General features: G+C 47.9%; 1 protein-coding gene across 1 annotated transcript in view; it reads left to right on the top strand.

Annotated features, from left to right (window-relative positions):
* Positions 1–25,779, top strand: part of Lgr6 (leucine rich repeat containing G protein-coupled receptor 6) — a 153,094-nt gene that overhangs the window by 101,557 nt on the left and 25,758 nt on the right. Inside the window, exons 6-7 of the mRNA XM_045140196.1 lie at positions 5,081–5,152; positions 22,600–22,668. Coding sequence (XP_044996131.1) covers positions 5,081–5,152; positions 22,600–22,668 — 141 coding nt within the window. The remainder of the gene's footprint in view (positions 1–5,080; positions 5,153–22,599; positions 22,669–25,779) is intronic.

The raw sequence follows: 25,779 nt of genomic DNA, 5'->3' as shown, positions 1-25,779 counted from the left end.
GCGTGGTGGCGCATGCCTTTAATCCCAGCACCTGGGAGGCAGAGGTAGGAGGATTGCCGTGAGTTGGAGGCCACCCTGAGACTCCATAGTGAATTCCAGGTCAGCCTGGGCTAGAGTGAGACCCTACCTCGAAAAACCAAAAAATATATGTACATATTTTTTAAAAAGTGAAAGGGGCTGGAGAGATGGCTTAGTGCTTAAGGCATTTGGCTGGCAAAAGCCAAAGGATCCCAGTTCAACCCTCCAGGACCCACGTAAGCCATATGCAGAAGGGGGCTCATGCATCTGAGTTCATTTGCAGTGGGTGGAGGCCCTGGTGTACCCATTCTCTCCCTTTCTCTCTCTCTCTCTCTCTCTCTCTCTCTCTCTCTCTCTCTCTCTCCCTCTCTCTCTCTCAAATAAATAAAATATATTTTTTAAAAAAATTTTTAAAAAGTGAAAGGCCTTGGTAAGGGTGAGAATTTATTCCCCAAAGGCAAGGTATCTGATCCTATTAAACCAGAAGCTTCGAGGGTTGGGATCTGTTTCCCTTCCTGGGGCCTGGTGGAGCAGGTGATATGGGACCATGAATAAGAGTGTTCAAGCTCAAGCTCACAAGACTCCCGTCCCACCCTTTGGATCACTGCCCCAGAGATCAGCCTGCTCCTTACCCCTTGTAAGGGTTTTCCTTTCTCTGCCTAAAGATGTTTGTAAGTACTTCAACTTCAGTAACATAATTCAAATATATCACAGTGTAGAATGTTCTGCATCTAATTTTCCTATAACAATGGATGGTTTTGAGCTGCAGATTCTGTTTTGTTTCTTCTTCCTAGAGAATTTTTTTTACTTTTGGTTTTTCAAGGTAGGGTCTTATTCTAGCCCAGGCTGACCCGGAATTCACTATGTAGTCTCAGGCTGGCCTCAAACTCATGACGATCCTCCTACTTCTGCCTCCTGAGTGCTGGGATTAAAGACCTGCACCACCACAACCAGCGAGAATGTTTTATTTTTTTGGATATAATTTCCTTGACTAAATTTCAATCTTGTGTTTTGGGTTTTTTTTTTTCTTTGAGAGATATCAGTTAACATTGTTAGCTTTACGTCTTCCACATTGATCCGTTTCTAATGTTTAATCTTGTTTCACCCAATCCATGCCCATCTGGATTACATTGAGCTTTCTGCCACAAGTCAACTCTCACCACCGTCTGCTCTGTTCCTTGTTTGGCTTGTTGGTGTGTGCAATCATGCACACATGCATGCATGTGTGTGTGTGTGTGCATGTGGAGGACATAGGACAACCTTGAATGTCATTCACCAGGTGCCATCTACCTTTTCTGAGACAGAGCCTCTTACTGGCCTGGATCCCTCTGGGTAGAATAAACTAGCAAGCCAACAAGCCCCAGAGACTGGCTGGTCTCTGGCTTTTCAATGCTGAGATTATAAGCACCAGAACAACAACAGCTTTGTTTACATGAGTTCTGGGGATCCAGCTCAGGTCCTCATGCTTGAAAGGCAAGCACTTTACCTTTACCTGTAGTCTGTAGTATTTTCTATTTTCTTTCTTTCTTTCTTTCTTTTTTTTTTTTTTTTTTTGGTTTTTGGGTTTCACTCTAACCCAGGCTGACCTGGAATTCACTAGGTAGTCTCAGGGTGGACTCGAACTCACAGTGATCCTCCTACTTCTGCCTCCCAAATCCTGGGATTAAAAGCGTGCTCCACTATACCTGGCTAGTATTTTCTTTTTAAAAATATTTCTTTAGGGGCTGGAGAGATGGCTTAGCAGTTAAGGCATTTGCCTGCAAAGCCAAAGGATCCCAGTTCAATTCTCCATGACCCACATAAGCTGGATGCACAAAGGGGCACATGCATCTAGAGTTCGTTTGCAGTTGCTGAAGGCCCTGGTGCACCCATGCTTGCAAGCTCGCTCTCTCTCCTTCTTTCTCCCTCTCAAATAAATAAAAAAATATATTTTTTAAAAAATATTTTAATTAGCTGGGCATGATAGCACATGCCTTTAATCTCAGGACTTGGGAGACAGAGGCAGGAGGATCACTGTGAGTTCGAGGCCACCCTGAGACTACCTAGTGAATTCCAGGTCAGCCTGGGCTAAAGTGTGACCCTACCTCAAAACACACACACACACATATATATGTGAACAGAGAGAGAGAAAATATGAGCATCCCAGGGCCTCTTCCCCCTGCAAATAACCTCCAGGTACATGCACCACTTTGTGTATTTGGCTTTATGTGGGTTCTGGGGAATCAAACCTGGCCTGCCATGCTTTACAAGCAAGTGACTTTAACCATTGAGACATCTCTCCAGCCCCTGTCATAGTCTCATAATGTATTTTTGGTCCTCACTTTTATCTCCTTAATCTATAATGCCATTTTTATATTATTTATTTATTTGAGAGAAAGAAGCAGAGAGAAAGAGAGAGATGGAGAGAGAATGGGCATATCAGAGCCTCCAGCCACTGTAAACTAACCCCAGACACATGTGCCACCTTGTGCATCTGGCTTACATGGGTTCTGGGGAATCGAACGTAGTGGGTCCTTTGGCTTTGCAGGCAAGGGCCTTAACCACTAAGCCATCTCCCCAATCTTATAATGCCATTTTTAAATTTTTGCCTTTGAAGTATTCTTTGTTTTGTAGCAGAAGGCAATTATGGACAGTTTCCTCCTGTTCCTTGTTAATTATCGTGTGTGTGTGTGTGTGTGTGTGCACGCGCGCATGTGTGTTATCTGTCCTTTTCCTTCCATCTTCTTTGAGACAGGGTCTCTCCTGTTTGCCACCTCAAGCACCAGTATAGCTGCCCTGCAGGCTTTGGAATTCTGACTCCCCCTCCCATTGCCATAGGCATGTTGGGATCACAGAGACCTGTGCCTCTTTGTGTCCAGCCTTTATGTGGGGCTAAGGAGGACCAAAGTCAGATCAGCAATCTTGCAAGCAAGTGCCTTGAACCAGTGAGCAACCTCCCCAACCCCTCTTAATTGTATTGTTTGTTTGTTTTTGAGACAAAGTCTCAAGCAGGCCTCCAACTCATGATATAGCTGAGGATGACCCTGAACTTTAAAAAAAAATATTTTATTTATTTGCAAGGAGGAAGACACACACACACACACACACAGAGAGAGAGAATGAGCATGCCAGGGCATCTAGCCGCTGTGAATGAACTCCAGATGCATGCACCACTTCATGCATCTGGCTTTATGTGGGTACTAGGGAATCAAACCCTGTCCGTTAGGCTTTGTAGGCAAGCACCTTAACTGCTGAGCCATCTCTCCAGCCCAGCCCAGACCCTGAACTTCTGATACTCCTGCCTCCACCTCCCAAGTGCTAGGATCACAATCACATCAATGCTGTCCTCAGCATGAACTCTGTTTTCTTCTATGCTTAGGACGTCGTCCAACTTTGCCATCCCCTTCTCCCTCCGTTACCCTGTTGTATGATTGCGCAGTCCGCCTGTGATATCTTTTCTCTGTATGCTCTGGGAGCTCAGGGCAATTAGCCCAGTGCATCATCTGTGAGCCCCACTGACTGTCCCCGCCAAGTTGCAGTGTGTGAGGTTCAGTCCTGAAGGTTCCATCCGCTTTCTACACCCTGGTGGGATGAGCAAGAGAGGGAGCACGCTCTGACGTATAGACCAGCTGGGCTCTGCTGCCTCTACCCAACCGTGTTGAATGTGGAGATCACTCCCTGTGCTCAAGAATACAAGTGCTTCTGCCATCCAACGAGTAGCCTAAGCCTTTCTCTTTCACCTGTTCCCCTTGGAAGCAAGAAGTAGGGAGGAAAAGAATGTTCACACAGTTGCTTCCCTTTAGATAGTCTTATTTTTGTTATCATATTGTTGTGGGGTACATACATGCCATGGAAGGCATGTGTAGGTCAGGGGACAACTCTGGGGTGCTGACCTTCTCCTCCCACCTTGTGTGAGAGGGGGCCTCTATTGTTTGGTGTCTGAGAAGACCAGACTAGCCACCCACACAAGCTCTAGGATTCTCTTGAATCCGCCTCCCGTTGCCTTCAGGTGCACTGGGATTACAGACACCTGCGTCACTGAAGGTCTGCCTTCTTTCTTGGGTGTTGAAGACCCCTACTTCAGCGGGCAGGCTTGTGAAAGCAAGCGCCTTTGACCTCTAAGCCATCTGCCGGACTCCGTAGTTCCTTTCTCTTAAGCTTTGAGAGTTGTCAGAGAGAAATCTCAGATTTGGCTCTCACTTGCTGGAGAGAGAAAGCTGAGGAAAGGCCTTTATTGTGCTTGCCTGGCCAGCTGCTCTGTACCGTCTCTAGGCTGTGTTCTTCTTCGGACTTAATTCTCCCTTGCACTATTCCAGGTGAGGATCCTGCCTGGTTTTAGTTACTTTTATTCATTAGGCGTTGCGAGAAGACAGTTGTGTGTCACTTATTTTCAGTGAGCTATTTAACTTGAGCATCTCTCCCACACTGACCTCATTCCTCGCCCCACCCACCCCTGCCCTGGCCAGGGTCTTCACCCTGCTGCACAGACGCGCCGTGCCCCTTCGCACCTCCCTCCGCTCTGCTGCCTGGAATGCCCCTGTCTCCGCTCCCCATGGTTAGCCTGTCAAGACCCGGCTCAGGATCACCACCTCTGTAAAGCTTTCCTTGATGCCTCAGCCTTACCAACCTCCCAGCTCTCTCAGCATGACCACAACCCTCTCCAGTTGTAACGAAAAAGCTTAGCCTTTAATTATATGTTGTCTGCAGCGGTTTGCTGTTGGCTCCTCTAAGAACGTCTGGCCACTGAGTCAGGCCGGATGGGTCCTAGGGTGCAGGGCCAGAAAAGAAGCCTCAGATACAAGCCCCTCTGACATCAGCCCAGCCTTGGTTTGGGCTCTCCTCTCCCCTGTTCCTTTGCTAGGAAGACAAAATGGTGTAGCCTGTGGTCATCCCGCCTTGGCAATTGTGGCTTTTAGAAGTTGGTCTTGGCCAACCTGTGTGTCCCTGGAGACAAAGGGTTAGACCACTGGGGTCATTCTGTTCATGCTTCTGCCTCTGCACTGCGACTCCTGCCACCGTGTGCTCTCGTCTACCCTGGTCTGACGCTACGGCACACATTGACTTGTTTCTCCTTCCCACACAGGCATCTGCATAACAACCGCATCCAGCATGTGGGGACCCACAGCTTTGAGGGGCTGCACAATCTGGAGACACTGTGAGTGAGAGTCCTGTCCAAGTCCTGGCCCATCTGGTGATGAGACCTGTGACCTGGGTGGGGTGGGGAGGGCGGTATGGACACGGGAAAATCCAGCTAAGTCCTGGATGCTGTGATCTGGACTTGGGCTTGTCATCCGTGTGCTTCTGGCATTTTCTCTGAGATGCTATTCGAAATTAATTCCTTCCTCCTTTGGGTGGGTAATGGGTGCCCTGCAGGGGGCTCAGAATGATTCAGGAAGTGGGAACCCAGGACCACCAGAGAAGAGCCCACCAAAAAAAAAGAGTATAGAAAAGAGTGCTTCAAGGGAAAGCTACAGGAATCAAGATATGAAACCTGGGGAGTGGAAGGCTTGCCACGGTTATTGGCGGAGTGGGGAGGTTGTTCTGGAACTAACTTGATGGCAGTTTTGATGTCTGTTTAAGGGTGACTGCTGACAGAAGGGCGAGGAATACCACAGAATAATGTTGGGACTGTTTGCCAAGTGATCTAACTAGCTGCATGATTAATGGGGAGATGGCCCATTCAGTGCTGCAGCCTGCCTGTAAAAAGCACCAAGCTGTTGACTGTTAAAAAGCCGTATTATTCACACATCATCATCCTGGAATTCAGTTAAGGTCAAAATGCACCCAAACCCTCCCATCACTTCCTCTGGAGTCCTGCCAGCCCCCGCGGAGTGGGCTGAGTGGGCCCCACTGAACAAACAGTTGGCTAGGCTCTGCAAGTACGGCTGTCCGTGCCAGCAAGGGTCTTCAGCATTCCTGAGGGAGCCCGGCAGCCATGGACACCCGGTATAGGACTCAGACAGGGCAGTGGGGAGATGAGGCCCCAGGTTACCAGGTATAAACTGCTGAGGGTGGGGAAGGACTCATGGCATCAGAAACTGAAATCCTCTAGTTAGAACCCATCCCTCATTCCCTACCCGCCCTCCCCTCCCCTCCCCCAGAGCATGGCTCCTGAGCTGAGGGTCTGGAGAATACCAAGCAAGCTGGGTGTGGTGGCACATGCCTTTAGTTCTAGCACCCGTGAGTTCAAGGCCACCCTGAGACTACATAGTCAATTACAAGTCAACGCGGGCTAGAGTGAGACCCTACTTCAGGACACAAAAACACTCCAAAGCAACCCAGGAGAAAATGCTGGGAGATGGGAAACAGCACGCTAACATGCTGGGAAAGCTCCTGGGTGACATCAGCTTTAAGGGCGCTCGGCTATTAGCACCTGTGGTTGTGTGGGGACAGGGATGGGAAGCTCAGACCAAAGTGTCCTCCCTTTTCCTGTTGTCATGATTCCGAGGAGCACGGCTGCTTTCTTGGGCTCAGCATGTAGCAGGAGAAATGGCAGAGCTGAGCTCACCACTCTCAGCATCCTGCCCTTTGGCCAACCGAGTGCCAAGGTGTACACCGTGCCCCAGCCTAGACTTAGAAAAATGGCTTCTCTCTACCACTGTGCATGGCTTGGGCTTATGTGCCTCCTGCCCTGCTGTCCGAGATGGCTGGCCCATGTAGCCCTCTAAATCAACACAGGAGAAAGTTCATGTCCAGAGAGGTGGCATGATTCCTCCCAGATGGGCCTTCCCAGCCACAGGCAAAGCAGACCAGTGTGTGCTGAGAAAACCTGCATGGAAGTCCTTAGGAGAGTGCCTGTCACCTGGAGAAATGCGAATCACGTGAGCCTACTGCGTGCTAGGAGAAACTCGGACACCCCCCCCTCCCCGTAGAACCCCTCAGGAGACGAGAGCTCCCAGAGCTGTGATTGGAGTTGCAACGCACCAGCAGGGAATGCAACCCCAAGGGTCCTGGAACGCGGGCCTGCTAGCTCTGCTGGGAAATAGGGTGAGGAAGGGGCATAGATACTGTGTGTTGGTTGGCACCTCAAAAAAAGTCAGCAAGCAGATGTTTCTTCACTTTTGGGGCATGCTGCCTAATTCTTTCTCAATTAGCCACTGACTTGCTGCGCGGGGCATTGGCTCACTCAGCTGGTGCTGGCTGAATTACAGAGCAGCTCCGCCGCTCAGCGCCCACTGTCCCTTTCATCTATCTGCAGGAGTGCTTGGCCCCAACACACAAAGCCCAGGGCTGCACCCACTTTGCAGATGGGAAAGCCAAGAGCAAGCAAGAGACAAGGAAAAGCCCTCCTAGTTTTACAGGGTGAAGGCAGACTAGCCTAGTGGTAAAGCCCTCAGCAGCAGACAGCCTATTTAGTCCAGTGCTGCTTCTACCAGCTGTGTGGGCTCAGTCCTTCACCTACCTCTGCAGGTCACCTTTTCCTAATCCACAGCCCAGTGTCACAAGGCTGACGTGTGGGTTAAGTGGGATGGTGTGTATAAAGTTGTTACAGAGACTGGCACATGTATGGGACCTGCCCTCCACTCCGTTCTCCTTCCTCATCCACAACACCCTCTTTCTTCCCCACCCTTGAGGAGTAAACTCTTCTTCCAACTTTTGATCTCCAATTAAAAAGGGGGAAAGTGTGCTCTTTATCCTCCATTCCCCAGAGCCTGCAGGGGAAGGCAGATGTGGAGGGGGAGGAGCGGCCGGGAGAATGAAAGGAGAGAGAAATGATAGTCAAGTCTTTTAATTGTTGCATAATTGGCGCGCTCGGCGGCCTTGGCGATTACTCGGGAGCTTTCATGTGAGCGTCTTGCTGGAAGGGGACTTCTCCCTCAGGCTCCGCAAATCTCTGCCACTTAGACCTCTCTCATCTCTGGCAGCAGAGGGAAGATCAAACCCCCACAGCCCAGGCTGTGGTTTGGCTCGAGCCAGAGTTTGGCTCATCTGCAGACTGCTCTGTGGAGGGAGGGCAACCCCAGCCTTACCACCTGGGAGGAGGGGCCAGGTGTGGGCATGTGTGGCTTCACAGGCTCCCCGAACTATGCACATGGTACACACCACATGGCTCTACGTAGATGCCCCCCACTCCATATTAGTACAGCATAGAGATGTGCTCCACAAACCACACCTGGGCAACTCAGCCTCTCTTGCGTGCTCAGCTCTGGAGGCCAGGCTATCTGATTCCAGTGCAACTCTGTAGGCCGGTCCACGGTATATGGTTTACCACTGGGAGGCTCACTTTCTTCACCTACGCAGTAGGCTGCTTCAACCAGGCATGGTGGCACACCCCAGAAATCCCAGCACGCAGCAAGCAGAGAGAGACGATCAGGAGTTTGGGGATTGCCTGACCTATATGAGGCCCTGTCTTGAAAACAAACAGCCAGGCATGGTCGTGCATGCTTTAATCCCAGCATTCAGGAAGCAGAGGTAGGAGGATCGCTGGGTGTTCAAGGCCAGCCTGAGACTACGTAGTGAATTCCATGTCAGCCTGGGCTAGAGTGAGACCCTACCTTGAAAAACCAAAAGAGCAAACTAAACAGAAAGAATAGGTGAGGGTTGGAATGATGGCTTAGCAGTTAAGAGCTTGCCTATGAAGCCTAAGGACCCTGGTTCAAGGCTCAATTCCCCAGGACCCACGTTACCCAGATGCACAAGGGGGCGCACACATCTGGAGATCATTTGCAGTGGCTGGAGGTCCTGGCGCACCCATTCTCTCTCTCTCTGCCTCTTTCTCTCTCTCTCTCTCTATCACTCTCAAATAAATAAAAATAAACAAAAAATATTAAAAAAAGAATAGGTGAGAGTCATAAACCATGCTTTTTATTATAATAATTATTATTATTCTTAGAGAGAAATAGGCAGGGAGAGAGAGAGAATGGGCACACCAGGGCCCCTAGCCACTGCAAACAAACTCCAGACGCATGTTTCCCCTTGTGCATCTAGCTTACGTGGGTCCTGAGGAATTGAACCTGGGTCCTTTGGCTTTGTAGACAAGTGCCTTCAGTGCTAAACCATCTCTCCAGCCCTGCACTGTGCTCTTTCATTCTAAAGGATCCAGGCATTCCCAAATGCTTTGGGCTAGGGCTGGGGTGGGGCTTTGCTCTGCCCTCTGCTGTGGAGGTTTGGCATTGCCAGAAGAGGATCCTGGGATGTTTCTCTCCATGTGGTCATCACCACTCCAAACTTTGCCAAGAAGCCTCAACCACGGGCGGACAGAACATGCTGTGTCCTGCATCCACAAGTCCTTTGCATGCCCACAGTGAGGGTGACCTGCCACCTGTTGGGAAACTCCAAATCAGAGATGCTCAAGGTGAAACCTGTGAAATAGCATTTCCCCATTAGACCAAATCTACAGATTTGGGGTGAGCTGCCCATTTCTGTAGTTTGTAAGTGATGGGACCACAGCAGCATCTCCAAGCGCATGCTCCACTTGGCACTAATACTCTCAAGGGCAGGTCAGTGGCAGGACTTCCTAGGTGTCTGAGTTGAGATTCAAAAGATGAAGAAAGTTCCTGGAAGTCTCCCAGGTACCACGGCCCCTAGGGCATTCTTTAGAATTCCAAGCTTGAAGGCCCCAGGCAGATAGATATCCCCGCCTGACAAACAGTGATCTTCAAATTCCCACCTTCACTCCCTGCATCTGGGAATTTGATTGATGCATCTTGGCACAGTGGTGAGACCAGAGGGACAGGCCCCAGGATGCTCTAGGTCAACATCCCTCCTTTTAGCCTGGGTGATGGTCTCTGGGCCTTGTTATGACCTTGTTAAATCCCAGCCAAGTGGAGCCCGTGCTGGCTGGACATCTCTCTCTTCATGAGAGCCTGAGCCAGAGTAAGAGCAGACACTTCCTGGCCCCACTCCTTGTCTAATCAGGACCAGAATTCAACGTGGGTCTAGAAGGGGAGGAGGGCAGAACAGGAATTTATAGAATTCTGTCTTAAAATACAAAATTACGCATTCCATGTCCAAACTCCTCTACTGACAGATGTCCCGGTGATCTGTTTCCGCACAGCACTCTTATTCAACTGCAGCTGTGGTAGAAAATGTTCCTCTGTCTCTTTGTCACCGAAACCACAAATATCAACAGGCTTCACTCTCTACTAGCTTGGAGTTGGCCAGAATGTCAACCTTGGTCTGGAACAGAAAACCAGGCAGATTTCCACCTATGATCATTCAGAGCTCAGGGCATCCTGGAGTCTTGTGTTCAAATTCTGACACCACCATCAACAAGTAAGCATATGCATGACACCTGACCTCTCAAAAGCCTCTGTCCCCACAAACAGAGGACAAGGCTGATATCTTACAATTGAGAGGATGTGGCAATGATCCCATCAAATGAGTAACCTCATGCAGTGCCTGACACACCATCGGCGCTAATTTAACCTTAGCTTTCTCTTTCCTGCTCTTCTACACAGTGTTGGGTGGAATGTTTGTGAAGGTGGCAGGAAGGAGTTACCCGGGGGTATCATTTCTCAGTGCCCCATGCTGTGACTCATCACTATAGGATAAATAGGAATTCCCAGGCCGTCAGGGAATGGCTACTGTATTAATTTCCTGTGGCTTGCATGACAAACTACCACAAACTTGGTGGCTTAACAAAATAGTAGTTTATTCTTCCGCAGTTCTAGAGGTCAGAAGTTCAAAATCAGGCTGTGGGCAGGGCTGATTCTTTCTGTAGGGTTTGAGGTAGCCTGTGTTCCTTACCTCTCTCCTAGATTCTGGTGGCTTCTGGCAATTCTTGGTGTTCCTTGGCTTAGAGACCCATACCTCCAGTCTCTGCTTCCTTCCTCACAAAGCCTCCTCTTCTTATAAAAATCCTGATCATTGGATTTACAGCCCACCCTGTTAATCCAAGCTGATCTCCTCTGGAGAGACTTCACGGCACTCCTTCTATGTCCAAGGTCACCATCAGTGGCACCAAGAATTAGAACTGGGGAGAGGGGGCTGGAGAGATGGCTTAGCATATTAGCAGTTAAGGCACTTGCCTGTAAAGCCTAAGGACCCAGGTTCGATTCCCCAGTACCCACATAAAGCCAGATGCACAAAGGTGGCACATGCGTCTGGAGTTTGCAATGGCTAGAGACTCTGGCGCACCCTTTCTCTCTCTACCAACCCCCCCTCTCAAATAAATAGATAAATAATTAAAAAAAAAAAAGAATTAGAAAGCTGGGCATGGTGGCACACGCCTTTAATCCCAGCACTCAGGAGGCAGAGGTAGGAGGATCACTGTGAGTTCAAGGCCACCCTGAGACTACACAGTGAATTCCAGGTCAGCCTGAGCTAGAGTGAAACCCTACCTCGAAAAACCAAAAAGAAAAAAGAATTAGAATTGGGGTTACAGTTCAGCAAAGTTTGCTACCCACTGGCGGGCTCCATGGCAGAACCTGCTGGGGGCAGCTAATGGGTGGCAGAGGCCTAGGTAAATCTTTTTGATTTTTTTTTCCTCACTCCTTTCTTTTTCTCTTTCTCTTCTCCTTTCCCCTTCTTCCTTTCCTTTTTGTCTTTTCTTTACACAGCATTGTGCTACATATTCCAGGCTGGTCTTAAACTTAAAAACCTCCTGCCTCTGCCTCCCAAGTGCTGAAATCATGGGTGTGTGCCACTATACCCAAATACTCTTTTCTTCCCTCCTCACAACCACTTGTTGAAGAAGAACTTTGTATCCTCACCATATCGATGGAGAAACTGAGGCAGAGAGTGGGCGATTAACCCAAAAGCACTCAGCTAATGAAGAGGCAGGGTCTGAACTCAGGTTTCTCGGCCCGTGGCTGGTGTCGGCCCTTCAGACCATGCTACCTCTGGAGGCGGAGCATCAAGGAACTCCTTCCTCTCCCTTTCTTAATCATCTTGCATTTGTGGGTTTATTAGCAGCAAATTTGTGGGCTTTTGTGGCTTATAGAGGAATTTATTGTTTCATATAAAACGTTTTTTTCCCCCCTGGCTTCCCCAGCAGAACCACTAATGACTTTTAACAGGCAGAAAATTGAGCTGCCCAATAAGTTTGTCTTGTGTTCTGTGACCATGACGAGTTATTAATAGTTCTTCCCAGCACAACATTCCCTTTCCTATTGCCCTGGTGTTGAGGGGTCAAGGTCACCTCTGTCACTGCTGCCCCTTCCTCCCTGCTGGTAGTGAGTCCAAAACTTCTGCTTTGATTTCCCACTTCACCCCTCACTCCCTCAGGCATCCCGGCCAAGTGGTCTGGAATGGAGAAGGAAGGGAGGTTAAAGGGGGTGGGGCGCTCTGCCACAGGATCCTTAGCAGATGCCACAGGGAGAAAGCTAAGAAGTTCAAGGCTGGCTTTGCATATCTTTGGGAAGGAAGAGCTGGAAAGAACCAGCGATCTCCATGCTCTTTGCTTCTGCTACTCTGGACTCACTCCGTCCTTAACTACTGAGTTGCTCCACGCACCAGACCATCATGACGGGCCCGTCACATGTAGCTGCCACAGATCCTAAAGGGTTCTAGATCAGAAATCCTGATTCTCTTTTTAAATGTCCCTATCACGAATGTGCTGTTCCCAGCATTCCCGCCCTCACCATCCTAGCCCCGTTACGGTGTCCCAGCCAGGGTTTGTCTTCAGTTCAGGCCCTATACTCTTTCCTCTGGATTCCCGTGTGGCCTGCTGGCTTTCGATACTGTATACTTGCCGATAATTCCAGCTCAGACTTCTCTGGCCTTCAGACTTTAGGATCCAATATCAGTACTCACAGCCCAGGAGCTGGCACAGATGTCCCATGCTGTCACTTAGAGAAATGCCCTTCATGTGGGTCGCAACCATTGCCCTAGCCCCTCGGCTTTGCCTGCAGGCATGTTGCCTCTACACTCGGCTAAGGTCAGGTCTATGTACCCAGAGCCTTCAGGTGCTCTACACTAACGGGCCCCTAGCATCCCAGGTTCTGATCACGTTTGGAGAACTAGGTCCTGCTCTGAGGATCACAGCTTGAGAGTGGTGAGGACTTTTCCTGGGTCAGGGACAGAACATAGCTACAAATGTGCTACAGAGAACAGCCTTGGGTGGAACGTAATGTTCCTCTGTAGAAGATAAATACACGTGGGATGAACAGCCTTCCAGCTGACAGAGTGAGGGCCAAAGGGGGAGGTGAAGGTGGCACTCTAGATCAGGACGGGGAAGCATTACTTTGTGTACAGCAGCCCCTGCGGTGGCCACACCCGGACAGCCAGAGCAGTGAGCGCCTGGCCACCGGAATAATCCAAGCAGAAACTGGATAGCGGTCGGCCCGGAATCTCAGAGTCGATTCCTGCTGAGGGCGTGGGTAAACTGTCATTGTTCGTTGAGCCTTTCCAGTCCCAGGCTCTGGAGACCCCAGGTGCTCCATTAAAGCAAGACAACAAGAAACCTCAGTGTCAGAGATGAGCCACGGTGAAGACGGGCGCACGGTTGCTTCATGCACATTCGGAGTGTGCTCTGGCAAAGGAGCGGGTGTAGGTGGAGGGAGGGTGTGTCTGTGTCTCTCAATAGAAACTGATGACAATTTTACTAATTGCTGCACTTATTAATGGGTGGCCTTTTATGTAGGCTGTTTAGCAGCTGAAACAATGCTATTAGTCATAAAGTGCTGGTTCCTGGCTTTCCAGGTCATTCATTTGCCCTGCGCACGTGGAGTCAGATTTAAGACAGGTGCTCTGTCCGCCGTACCGGAAGAGCAATTAAGACATGTGTTCGGTGTGCTGGCTTGCCTTTGTTCCAGGTCTTGGGAGATAAAGACGGTTCTGACTTTACATCAGAAATGGTTGTGCTTTGTGTTTCATAGTGTGGAGCCAGGCTCGCCCACATCCCCTCAGATGCCCTTATCTGAGATCTGGTAATAAATATAAACATTCACCTTGAGAATAAAACATAAGTGGAAACTCAATTAATGATATTCATATTGCTTAATTGCTGTGAAAATTAGATAGAACAACCCAGATGGCTGCACTTGTAGTGTCTAATGAGTGGCTTGCCCAAGGTGCGAGGAGAGGCAGAAGGCGTTGACATTTGTTGACCCTCTACTCTGTGCCAGTCTTGACCAGGTGAAGATGGCCTTCTGCAATGGGCATCCTCACTTCCGGTGAAGAAACAAGCTAGGGAAATCAAGAGACTTGCTCAAAGTGATCTTGTTGGTCCACCGAACCCAGCAATAGTCTACCTAGTACAGATTGCATGCAAACAGGTGTTGAGCCTCCACATCATAATCATTTGGTTTTGACATTTTTATGAGCCCTTAAACTCCTATAAAACCCTCCTTCTCCACATCCTCTTAATCTTTCTTCTCCCTGCTGTTCATAGCCTTTCCAAGATCCAACTCTGGGTGGTATATAGGTGTTTTAATCCAGGAGGCAAGAGATCTAAGTTCAAGGTTTGACTTGAGACTCCCAGTAACTTACCTTTTACTTTCCAAGCTGCAGCCTCCTCATCAGTGAAGAAGCCACGCAATTCTGCAGTGTCCACTGGCCCACAGCGAGGCTCTCCAGAGATCTCTAGAGATCGCTGAAGGACAGAACTGGAGCTGGGGGATCCAGGAGCAACTTAAGGCCTGGGTTGCCTTTTGAGATGTGTAGACCAACTGCATGGGCTTGCCATCAGTTTGATTGGACTTGGCTGCAGACTGCTAAGCAGATGAAGGAAGGATTAGGCACGGACAGATGCAGCTTCCAGATTGAGTTTGGACTGTATTTGGGATGGTTTCTCTTTAACGCCAGTCCATCCCCATCTGCTTCTAGCTCCTGCAAGCAGCAGACAGTTTACTCTTCCTAGGGGTCTAGCTGCTCGGGGGGGATGGATTTTCCTGCTATTTAGAGCATATAAACCACCCTGATGAAACAGAAGAATCAAACCAAACCTGAGGTCACCAAGAGTCTACATGATAGGGTAGAATCCCAAAGGGAGGCGTTGCTGTCCTGAAGCAACCAGTCACCAAAGCTAAATGAGCCCCCATCTTGAGGCCTTGTCCAATGGGCTCAAATGATCATCTTTGACACCAGGTATTCACATATATGGCCCTGTCTCTCAACTGCAGGAGATCCAAAAGGGAACCCATAGGCTCTCTGACCTCAGTGGAGTTATGTTGTAGGGGAAGCAATACACATGCAGGCAAACCCACTGCAGGCCTGAGTGGCTGGGGCTTCTATCTGAGCCAAGCCACTCTGAGCTGTGGAACCGTGGCCAAGTGATTACCTATCTCTGTGCCTCAGCTTTTCAGCTTCAGAATGGAGACAATAATAATACCTACTTCAGAGAGCTGGTATAGTGGGGATTGGATTAACATGTTAATTTAGAAGCTATCTAGGACCATACCCTTATACAGTAATCACCGTTATTACCAACATCAACACCACCATCAACAATCTAATGTCATGCATGCTGAAAAATAAAATACCAGAAAAATGCTGAGAGAGTGAGTGATTCATTCTAACTGCAAGGATAAGTTTGGACGCATGAAGAAAGGTATATTTGACCCCAGTTTCAAAGTTATGACTAGGATTTCAATTGTTGAGAATGGGCAGGGGGAAGGCATTCCAGGCTGAGAGCAGAAGTGATCTGGCTAAATATACAAGACTGTGAAAATACATGAAGGGTTGAAATGCAGATGAAGCTGAAAGATTGGTCAGGGGCATTGGAACCCATTAAGGAATCTGAACTTCATTCTTTATGCCTTTGTTCTAGAAGCCTCCTCAGATTTTCCAGTATATGAGAGTGACAGAGTCAGCTTGCATTTCAAAATGATCTTTCTGGCAGGTATGCAGTAACTAGAAGTATGAGTCCCAGACTCCAGCCACGAAGGTTCAAATCCTGGCGGTGGCAGGCCATTGGTTAGGGCAGTATAAAATACTGTAACAAGCAGATCATGATGTGTCCGATGGCTCAAACACAATCAAAACTCATTTCTGGATCATGTATCAGTCCCGGGAGAATGTTTCTTTTTGGCATCTAGCTTGTGGAAAGATAGAGAAACCATGGAAGAGACAGGCTGGCTAGTTTGTAAACCCTGGACTAGAAGTAGCACGCATCATTTCTGTCTACCTTCTTGGGTGAGAATCTGGTCACATAGCCACGCTTACTATAAGGGAGGCTGAGGGATACACTCTGGCTACATTCTTGGATATCCCTCCTATTACACTATTCAAGGGAATGTTCTGCTATAGTGAAATTGTTCTAGGTCTATACTTCTTTTAAAATACTATTTATTTATTTATTTATTTACTTGAGAGGGACAGAGAAAAAAAGTGTGTCAGTGTCTCTTGCCACTATAAAGAAATTCCAGCTGGGCATGGTGGCGCATGCCTTTAATCCCAGCACTCGGGAGGCAGAGGTAAGAGGATCGCCGTGAGTTCAAGGCCACCCTGAGACTACAGAGTTAATTCCAAGTCAGCCTGGACCAGAGTGAGACCCTACCTCAAAAAAAAAAAAAGAAAAGAAAAGAAAAGAAAAGAAAATTCCAGATGCATGCATCATTTCATCTGGCTTCGCGTGGATACTGGGAAATTGAACCCAACTGACAGGCTTCACAAGCAACTGCCTTTAACCCCTGAGCATCTCTCCAGCCCCCTGCATCTATGCTTATATTTATTTATTTTATTTACTTATTTGACAAAGAAAGAGGGAGAGAGAGAGAATGGGTGCGCGAGGGCCTCCAGCCACTGCAAACAAACACCAGACACGTGCACTCCCTTGTGCATCTGGCTAATGTGGGTCCTGGGGATCTGAACCTGGGTCCTTTGGCTTTGCAGGCAAATGTCTTAACCGCTAAGCCCCTATGCTTCTAATAAAGAGCTGCTAGGCATGCATTGCCATGGAACACTTGAAGTGTAACTAGTAAGACTGGGAACGGGCTTTAAGTTTTATTGTCACTAAATAGCTACGTGAGGCCGGTGGCTGTGGTACTAGACAGTGTGGTTACACAGCAAACAGAGAAAAATTGGAGGCAGACAGACAGTGGTCACTGCCAGAGTCACTTGTTAAGGATGGGTAATTGAGCCACTGATGTGCTTTCACACTTCGCCCAACTGCGGAATGGGCAGAGTGTTGATGAACACCCTGTAGGCTATTGGAGGGTAAAAAGAGATCATTTCACCATAGCGCTTACTGGCTGGCACAGTGCTCAACCAATGTCCCGTGTGGGTCTGAAGACCGGGAAAATGAGCAGCAGTCCGGGAAAGAGAACCCTCTCTTATCACCAAACATTGCCCTGTGGTCCAACCAAGCTATCCCACTTGCTTTTCTTCTAGTCACTCACTGCCTCTCCATCCTGTTCTCCAGACCAGGTTAAAATGCACATCTCCATGAAGCCTTCTAGGCTTCCCCAGGTGTGCACGAAGATTCTAAGGCTTTATATACTGTCCAGGACCTTCGACATCATGCTGAGAGGTCTCGTCTTGTACATTTGTCTAGACAGGCATGCTTATCCTTATCTGTCTATCTTCCACTCTGCCCAGCAGAATTCTTTGTGTATTTTGGGACATTTGGCAACCAATGTCTGTTGCATGGAGTTGAATTCATCAAGGGCAGAGGGGGATTGCCAGGACATGTTCCCTGGACAACTAGAGCCAGAGATGCCATCTACATGGCACCGAATAAAGCCAAGATTTGGCAACTTTCCTGGTTACAAAATCCATGGAGACAGCCAAATTTAGGCCACCTCACTGGTGTGGAGCTGGCAGAGTGCTTTTTGACATTTGTGCAGTTTTTCTTCTCCCACATTTCTCTACAGAAATAGTCTTCTGGTTCACATGTGTCTCTTACCACTGTCAGTATACTACTGGCAAAATTCCTGTCCAGAAACTACCATAGAGGGCTGGAACCACCCAGTTTAGCTGCTTGGACATAGTTTATTGAGCTATATAAGGGTTCCATGATAGCAAAGCCACACAGAACACATCCCATGACCTCTGTGGCCCTGGACAACCCTACTAGTAACTCAGGACTATCTTATTCCATTCTGACATCAACAAAGAGTCTCAAGAAAATACCCCTAAATGCCCTAAATTCTCCTAAGGGCTCATTAACTTTTTAAAAAAATTTTTTGGTATTTCGAGGTAGGGTCTCACTCTAGCCCAGGCTGACCTGGAATTCACTCTGTACTCTCAGGGTGGCCTCGAACTCACAGTGATCCTCCTAACTCTGCCTCCCGAGTGCTGGGATTAAAGGTGTGTGCCCATGACGCCCGGGTCATTAATGGTTTTTATTAATAAGGTTATTTAGAGCTTTTAATTTATTCACTCAGTGCATATTTGTTGAGCTTCTGCTCTGTTTCAGACATTATTCTGGTGCTAAAAATGTGAAACAGACAGTGTCTTTGTTCAAGGGGCTTACATGCTGGTTGGGGAGATGGGAAGAAAATAAATAAATATCATGTGGCAATAAGTTTTATGAAGGCAAAGAAAGCAGGGTGTCTCTATTGTGACATAACAAATCCCTTCAAAACTTAGTGACCTAAAATAACACCTTATTATTTCTCGTGGGTCTATGGCTTGGCTGAGCTCCCCAGGCCCAGTAAGAAGGCTGTAGTCACTGGAGGCTCAGCTAGGGCTGAGGGCCTCACTCACATGCCATGGCTTTGCTGCAGGTAGCTGCTGGGTCTTCTGCTCTCATCAATCAAGAATACAGTTTGAAGCCGGGCATGGTGGCACATGCCTTTAATCCTGGCACTCGGGAAGCAGAGGTAGGAGGATCTCCGTGAGTTCAAGGCCAGCATGAAACTAGGAATTCCAGGTCAGCCTGAGCTAGAGTGAGACCCTACCCCAAAAAACCTAAAAAAATAATAATACAGTTTGAGGTCTGGAGAGACGGCTTAGCGGTTAAGCACTTGCCTGAGAAGCCTGAGGACCCTGGTTCAAAGCTCAATTCCCCAGGACCCACATAAGCCAGATGCACAAGGGGGCGCACACGTCTAGAGTTCATTTGCAGTAGTCAGAGGCCCTGGCGCGCCCATTCTCTCTCTATCTACCTATCTATCTGCCTCTTTCTCTCTGTGTTGCTCTCAAATAAACAATAAATAAATAAAAAGAATACAGTTTGAGCCAGATGTGGTGGCGCACACCTTTAATTCCAGCAGTAGGGAGGCAGAGGTAGAAAAATCGTCTGGAGTTTGTTTGCAGTGGCTGGAGGCCCTGGTGTCCATGAGTGCTCTCTCTTGCTCTCTTTCTCTCTTGCTCTCTGTATCTCTCTGCTTGCAAATAAATAAATAAATAAAAATTTTTAAAAAGATGAAGCAGTCAGGCGTGGTGGCACACACCTTTAATCCCAGCACTTGGGAGGCAGAGGTAGAATCATCATGAGTTCGAGGCCACCCTGAGGCTACATAGTGAATTCTGGTCAGCCTGGGCTTGAGTGAAACCCCACCTCAAAAAAAAAAAAAAAAAAAAAAAAAAAGATTAAGCATTCGTGCAGTGGAAAACCCAAAGTCCCCATTTCCCTCTGCCTGTTGCGTCTATCCTCAATGCTCCTCACCGAGTGTCTTGTTCAGCCCCAGGCAGAGCTCCAGGAGCCTCAGAATTGGAAAAAATTCCAGTAGGTCTAATCTAAATCAAAGTGCTTTGCCCCCATCCTGGCTTCCATTTGTCCATCAATCTCATACAGCCTGTGGGAGCAAATCAAAATGTGACACATGGGAGGCCAAGATGTCTGGCTCACTAAGGGTCGGAGGAGAGGGAACAGAAGGGGTTTTATGCTGTGATTACTCCAAATCACCAGGATAGTCTGAGGGTAATCCAGTTGTGTGTGTGTGTGCGTGTGTGTGTGTGTGTGTGTGTGCGCGCGCAGAGGGACAATTATCTAGCTCACTGGCTGCCAGACACTTGTCACTGCTCCTCTGGCCCCTGGGCTGGGTTCCTGGCTCTACCTGTGGACTATTAAGTGTAATGGCCCTCCCTTTCAAAGCAGTCTGTCATTATCTCCATGTTAGCATGGTATTTATTCACAAAACCCTGTCATGCCACTCTGTAATTAAAGGACCTCTATGTGGTCCCTTGCTCTGGCAGTGGACAGCTATTAAAATTGTCAGGGCAGATGTGGCTTTAAAAGGCTGAGAAAATGGACTGTGGTTTTCTGGAAGGTTCAACAGGGAATGGTGGAGCTGACATCCCTACATCCTTACAAAGTCTGAAATTGTGTACCTCAGAAATAGGATTTTAAAGGATCAAGACCATCCCTAACCAGGCATATTTTACACATGAACTCATTGGCTGGTGGGTTCCAAAGGCAATGTTAAAATTTTGAAAGTTGCTATCTCTTCTAAAGTCAGTTGCAACCCTGGTGTAGAAGGAATCCCATTACAAATTGAAGTAAAACTGTCTGAAAGTCCTCTGAAAGTCTTCCCAGAAAACAATGAAGATAATTTAAAAAAAGGTAGCCACCCAAGTTGGGTAAGATGTGGGGAAATGATCACTATCTCTCATCCTTCTTCCCTGCTTCCCCCAAAACTCAAGTAGCCCCTTTTCCACCAGGCCTCCCCTGCCTTTGAGATTGCCTTATTTATCACAAGCAGTTCTAACTCTTTTTCTGATGGAATAAAATTTTCCTCAGCCTCTCTCATCTCTTTTGCCTTACTTTACTCTGTCATTGCCACCAAAGGTGCAGCACAAAATGTTCATTAGTTTGGTAGGGCTGGAGATTTGGCTTAGCAGTTAAGGTGCTTATCTGCAAAACCAAAGGACCCAGGTTCAATTCCCCAGTACCCACGTAAACCAGATGCACAAAGTGGCACATGTGTCTGGGGTTTGTTTGCAGCAGCTGGAGGCCCTGGCATGCCCATTCTCTCTCTCTCTCTCTCTTTCTCTCTCTCTCACTCTCCTGCCTCTTTCTGGCTCTCAAATAAATAAATAAAAATTTAAAAACTTTTAAAAAGAATTTGGGAGCCAGACATGGTGGCAAACACCTTTAATCCCAGCACTCAGGAGGCAGAGGTAGGAGGAGCGCCATGAGTTTGAAGCCAGCCTGAGACTACATTGTGAATTTCAGGTCAGCCTGGACCAGAGCAAGACCCTACCTCCAGAAAAAAAAAACAAAAGTTTGGGCAATCCCAGCACTTGGGAGGCAGAGGTAGGAAGATCACTGTGAATCTGAGGCCACCTGAGATTCCATAGTGAATTCCAGGTCAGCCTGGGCTAGAGTGAGACCCTACCTTGAAAAAACAAAAACAAAAAAAAGTTTGGGGAATGGAAAGGTGGCTCAGTGGAGAAAGCACTTGCCATGCAACTCTGAATACTTGCGTTTAGACCCTCAGACTTCAATTTGAGTGTGTGTAGGGTGAGACAGAAGGCAAAAATGGGAAAAATTTCCCCAGAAATTCATGGATAGAGGGGTGAACATGAATGAGAGACCAAACAAGGCAAAGATCAACCCAAAAGTTGTCATCTGATTTCTGCATGCACACCATGGCATGTGCATTTCTGCATTCACACACACACACACACAAAATTAAGAATAGAAATTGTTTGTATGAAGGAGTTGAGGGGATAAGGCTGTGATTGATTAACGGTCAACATTTGACCTTTGTTGCCTGAATGGTGCTGTCAGTAATATCTTTTTATTTCTTTTAGGAGTATATACGATCTTTACATACAGGTATAGAATTTTCTGTAGCATAAATGCTTAAACTTGGAGCCTTGAGTATGGATATTTTAATTTGAAAAGATGTTGTCAAATTGTTTCTAAACAGTTGTACACATTTAGTTTATTAGAAGGCTTGTTTTCCCACATCCTTGCCAACTTGGGTTACTGCCCCTCTTAAAAATGTCCTTCATTGTTTTTTGATTATACATATGATAGACATTTATTATGTAAAAAAAATGGAAAATGCAATAAAAAGTAAGAGAAAACAAAGATTAGTTGTCATGCCACCATCCAAAGATAAAAACAGCCAGGAGGTGACACACGCCTATAATCCCAGCACTCTGGTGGCTGAAGCAGGAGAATCAAGAGCTCAAGGCCAGCCTGCGATACATAGGAAGTCTTTATCTCAAAAACAGAACAAAGCTGGGTGTGGTGGCTGTAACGTCAGCATTCTGGAGGCCAAGGTAGGAGAACTGCTGTGAGTTCAAGGCCAACCTGGGTGGCAAAAGTGAGTTCTGCGTGAGCCTAGCCTAGACTAAGCGCCGACTCAAAAACCCAAACACACACATACCACCACCACCATCATCAACAACAATCAATCAAAAGGTTTAAAAACAGTCCATCCTCACGGAAGACAGCAGAGGCTGCCGCCAGGGTAGTCAATAAGCTGTGGAACTTTCTGGGAGTCTGTAGTGGCTAGTGACGCATTCTTAAAGATCATCCCATCCACTTCTCCCTCCACCCTATGAAGCCGAAGACCTAAGACATACTTTCCTCGGCTCGTGGGGACAGCGCTGGAGCTGTGGTTCCAGGTATCCACACCCCTAAAGTGTGTCCCCACTCAACATGGTTCTGCTGCCAGGAAAGCTCCAAGCCAAGGATTTGTGGAGTAGGAAAAGAGTACAAACATTCGAAAAATGTGTTTCCAGACCTTGGCAGCTGGATCCAACAGATTGGAAAACCCATCTCCCTGGCCAACCCCACGGCCAAGTTTCCATTTCTCGGGGACCCTGACATGCCCCGTTAAGCCTCTGCGCTAATGACTGCTCTGCTTTCCATTCCAGCGACCTGAACTATAATGAGCTACAGGAGTTCCCCGCAGCCATCCGGACCCTGGGCCGACTGCAGGAGCTGTAAGCTTTTCTGTTGGTGACTGTGGGTGCTTCTCCCAGAGGCGGGGGCCAGTCTGTATCTCCCTCGCCCCCTTACCCCCTCACCCCTTCACGTCCCCTGCTCCTTGTAAAAAGCCATGGCTGTAAGGCCTCTCCAGCCCCAGAGCAGCTCTAAGTAGTCCCAGGCCTCATTAACTTGGCTTTGAGCATTTCCTTGGAGTGTGTCATCTCCAGAAATGGCCCTGGGCCCTTCAAGCCTGGACAGACACAAGGCAGAGGTCACCTCCTGCAGCCTGGACCTGGCACTGCCCCCGTCTTGGTTGGAAGGGCAGTGGCCTACAGGCTCGCTCCTCTGTACCTTGCCTCTAGAAGGACTGAGAAGTTGGCTCTGGAGTCCCACAGCCATTTGTTATTCTATGTGAGCATTCCCTGAGCACCCACTGTGCTGCGCTCGGTGCTAAACGCAAATGAAGGGTGAGCTAGACATGGGTCTTTCCCAAGGATCTTTCAGTCTCATGTATGACACAAGGGAGCATGTGTCAAAGGGAAGAGGACAAAGCACTACGCAATTCCAACCTTTAGTGATGTAGTATTGGCTAAAATACCCATGGGAGTTTAGAGTAACTTAGAAAGGTCGTTGTGGACTGGACAACCTGAGGTTGGTCTCAAAGGATGCGTGGGATTAAGGTAGCAGAGGGTGGAGGCTTCAGTAAGCAGAACCCGACAGGAAGCAGAGTGGGTGGAGGATGCCCACAGGAGGGACTCTAGCCTTGTTGGAAAAGGGTGTGCTCAATGACCTGAAAGATCCAGCGTACAGACTGGAGTCCAGCTAGACTGGATGAAGGTTCATGAGAGGAGCCCCGAATTATCAGGCAATCTTGCCTCTTCATGGTTCAAAATACCACCAAAGACCAGCCCCGTGCATGCCACTTTCCCTCACTGCTTCCAGAAGGTTAGGGTTAGGGTGCCAGGTGTATACAGAACAGATAAGGGATGACCAATCAGAGGAAAAGGTCTGAATGGAAAAGTTTTGGAAGTCCTCCATTACAGTGAGTCACTGAGGTCCGTTTTCTTCTCCATCTCCTCCTCTTCCCCTTTCTCCTACCCCTTCTTCTGAGCTAAGATATGAGAGAGGATGATATTTGATCAAAAGAATATGGAAAGCCGGGCATGGTGGCACATGCCTTTAATCCCAGAACTCGGGAGACAGAGGTAGGAGGAGCGCTGTGAGTTCGAAGCCACCCTGAGACTACATAGTGAGTTCCAGGTCAGCCTGAGCCAGAGTGAGACTCTACCTCGAAAAACAAAATAAATAAATAAAACAAAACAAAATATGGAAAAATAATGAGGGACATGGAAGGAACAGGGTTTGCCAAGGCATGTGTACAGAAAGCTTTAGAGAAGAGATAGCAGAGACCCAAATTTTCAGGAGCAAAAAGGTACACATTTACAGCTTTCTCTATTTACCCATCCCTCCATCCATCCATCATCTGCTGAAAGAAGGCTGTTTACGGACGGGTTATCTATCTTAAACTTCCCATCCCCTCAGAGTTTCAGGTCTGATGTTAAAAGAACTATTCAAATAAACCATAATTGTTACTAGAAGGAATGAAGGAGGGCACAAAAAGGCCTTAGGGGCAGTGCTGGCCAAAGGTGTCTGAGGGAGAACCTGTGTGAGAGACCGTGAAAGTGAAAGCAGTGATGGGACAGGAGAGAGATGGGGGTGAGCAGAGGCGAGGGGACGTAAAGCCAGAGACTTCCAACAGAAAAGTGCATCATCATTGGGCTGGAGAGATGGCTTAGCGGTTAAGCACTTGCCTGTGAAGCCTAAGGACCTGGTTCAAGGCTCAATTCTCCAGGACCCATGTTAGCCAGATGCACAAGGGGGCGTATACGTCTGGAGTTCATTTGCAGTGGCTGGAGGCCCTGGCACGCCCATTCTCTATCTGTCTGCCTTTTTCTCTCTCTCTGTCTGTCACTCTCAAATAAATAAATAAAAATAAATAACAACAAAAAAAGAAAAGGGCATCATAATAGGAGGAAAAGATGATGACATAAAAATAAAATAGATACTGATTGAGAGGAGGAGGAGATATGCTGGAGAGTACAACTTCAAAGGGGAAAGTTGGGGGAGGGAGGGAATTACCATAGATTATTGTCTACAGTATGGAAGTTGTCAATTAAAAAAATAAATTAATTTTTAAAAAGTGGGGGATGAAAGCCGGGCGTGGTGGTGCACGCCTTTAATCCCAGCACTCGGGAGGCAGAGGTAGGAGGATCGCCATGAGTTCGAGGCCACCCTGAGACTACAGAGTTAATTCCAGGTCAGCCTGGACCAGAGTGAGACCCTGCCTTGAAAAACCAAAAAAAAAAAAAAAAAAAAAAAAAAGTGGGGCATGAGAGGCCTGCATGGGGGAGGGAGTACTGTGTGATTTTTCAACTCAACAAGTTGTTTCCTGTGACCTCTTCTTGCAAAGTAACCAAGTGCATTCTTCCTGGCTTCCAGACCTCAGGCACTCAGCGCTCACCACCACACAATGTGATCCTGTCATTTGACACCTGACTCTTCCCCTTATCCCCAGTGCAGCCATGACACTTGTTTGTTTCTTCCCTTCATTTGAGGAACTTCCCTCTCCCAGGTTCCCCTGGAAGGTTTCCTCTATGGGGACTGACCTACTATAACACTCACCACAAATAACCAAGGAGTAGATTCCCCTCTTGGTACCTGGGCTCAGCTGCTTAGCCTTGAGTTGCTCTCACACGCCTCTTCTGAGACTTGAAGCCTGAGACTCCACCCCTCCTTCTCCTTACAGTCTGTCTGGGGACAAGCCGTATATGCTGTTGGACAGAGAAGAAAATTCACAGATTTAGAGGCTGGCATCTCCCAGCCGAGGTCTCTTTGACCTCTGGATCTGTCTAATCAATGGTCAAAAAGTGGCCTGGTGAGGTGGCGCACACTTTTTTAAATAAAATATTTTATTTTTATTTATGTATTTATTTGACAGAGGCAGAGAGAGAGACAGAGAATGGGCGTGCCAGGGCCTCGAGCCACTGCAAATGAACTCCAGACACGTGCGCCCCCTTGTGCATCTGGCTAACATGGGTTCTGAAGAATCAAACCTGGGTCCTTTG

This window comes from Jaculus jaculus, chromosome 1 (genome assembly GCF_020740685.1).
Source record: "Jaculus jaculus isolate mJacJac1 chromosome 1, mJacJac1.mat.Y.cur, whole genome shotgun sequence".
Classification (NCBI taxonomy): Eukaryota; Metazoa; Chordata; class Mammalia; order Rodentia; family Dipodidae; genus Jaculus; species Jaculus jaculus.
This window is presented reverse-complemented; position numbering and strand designations above follow the sequence as displayed.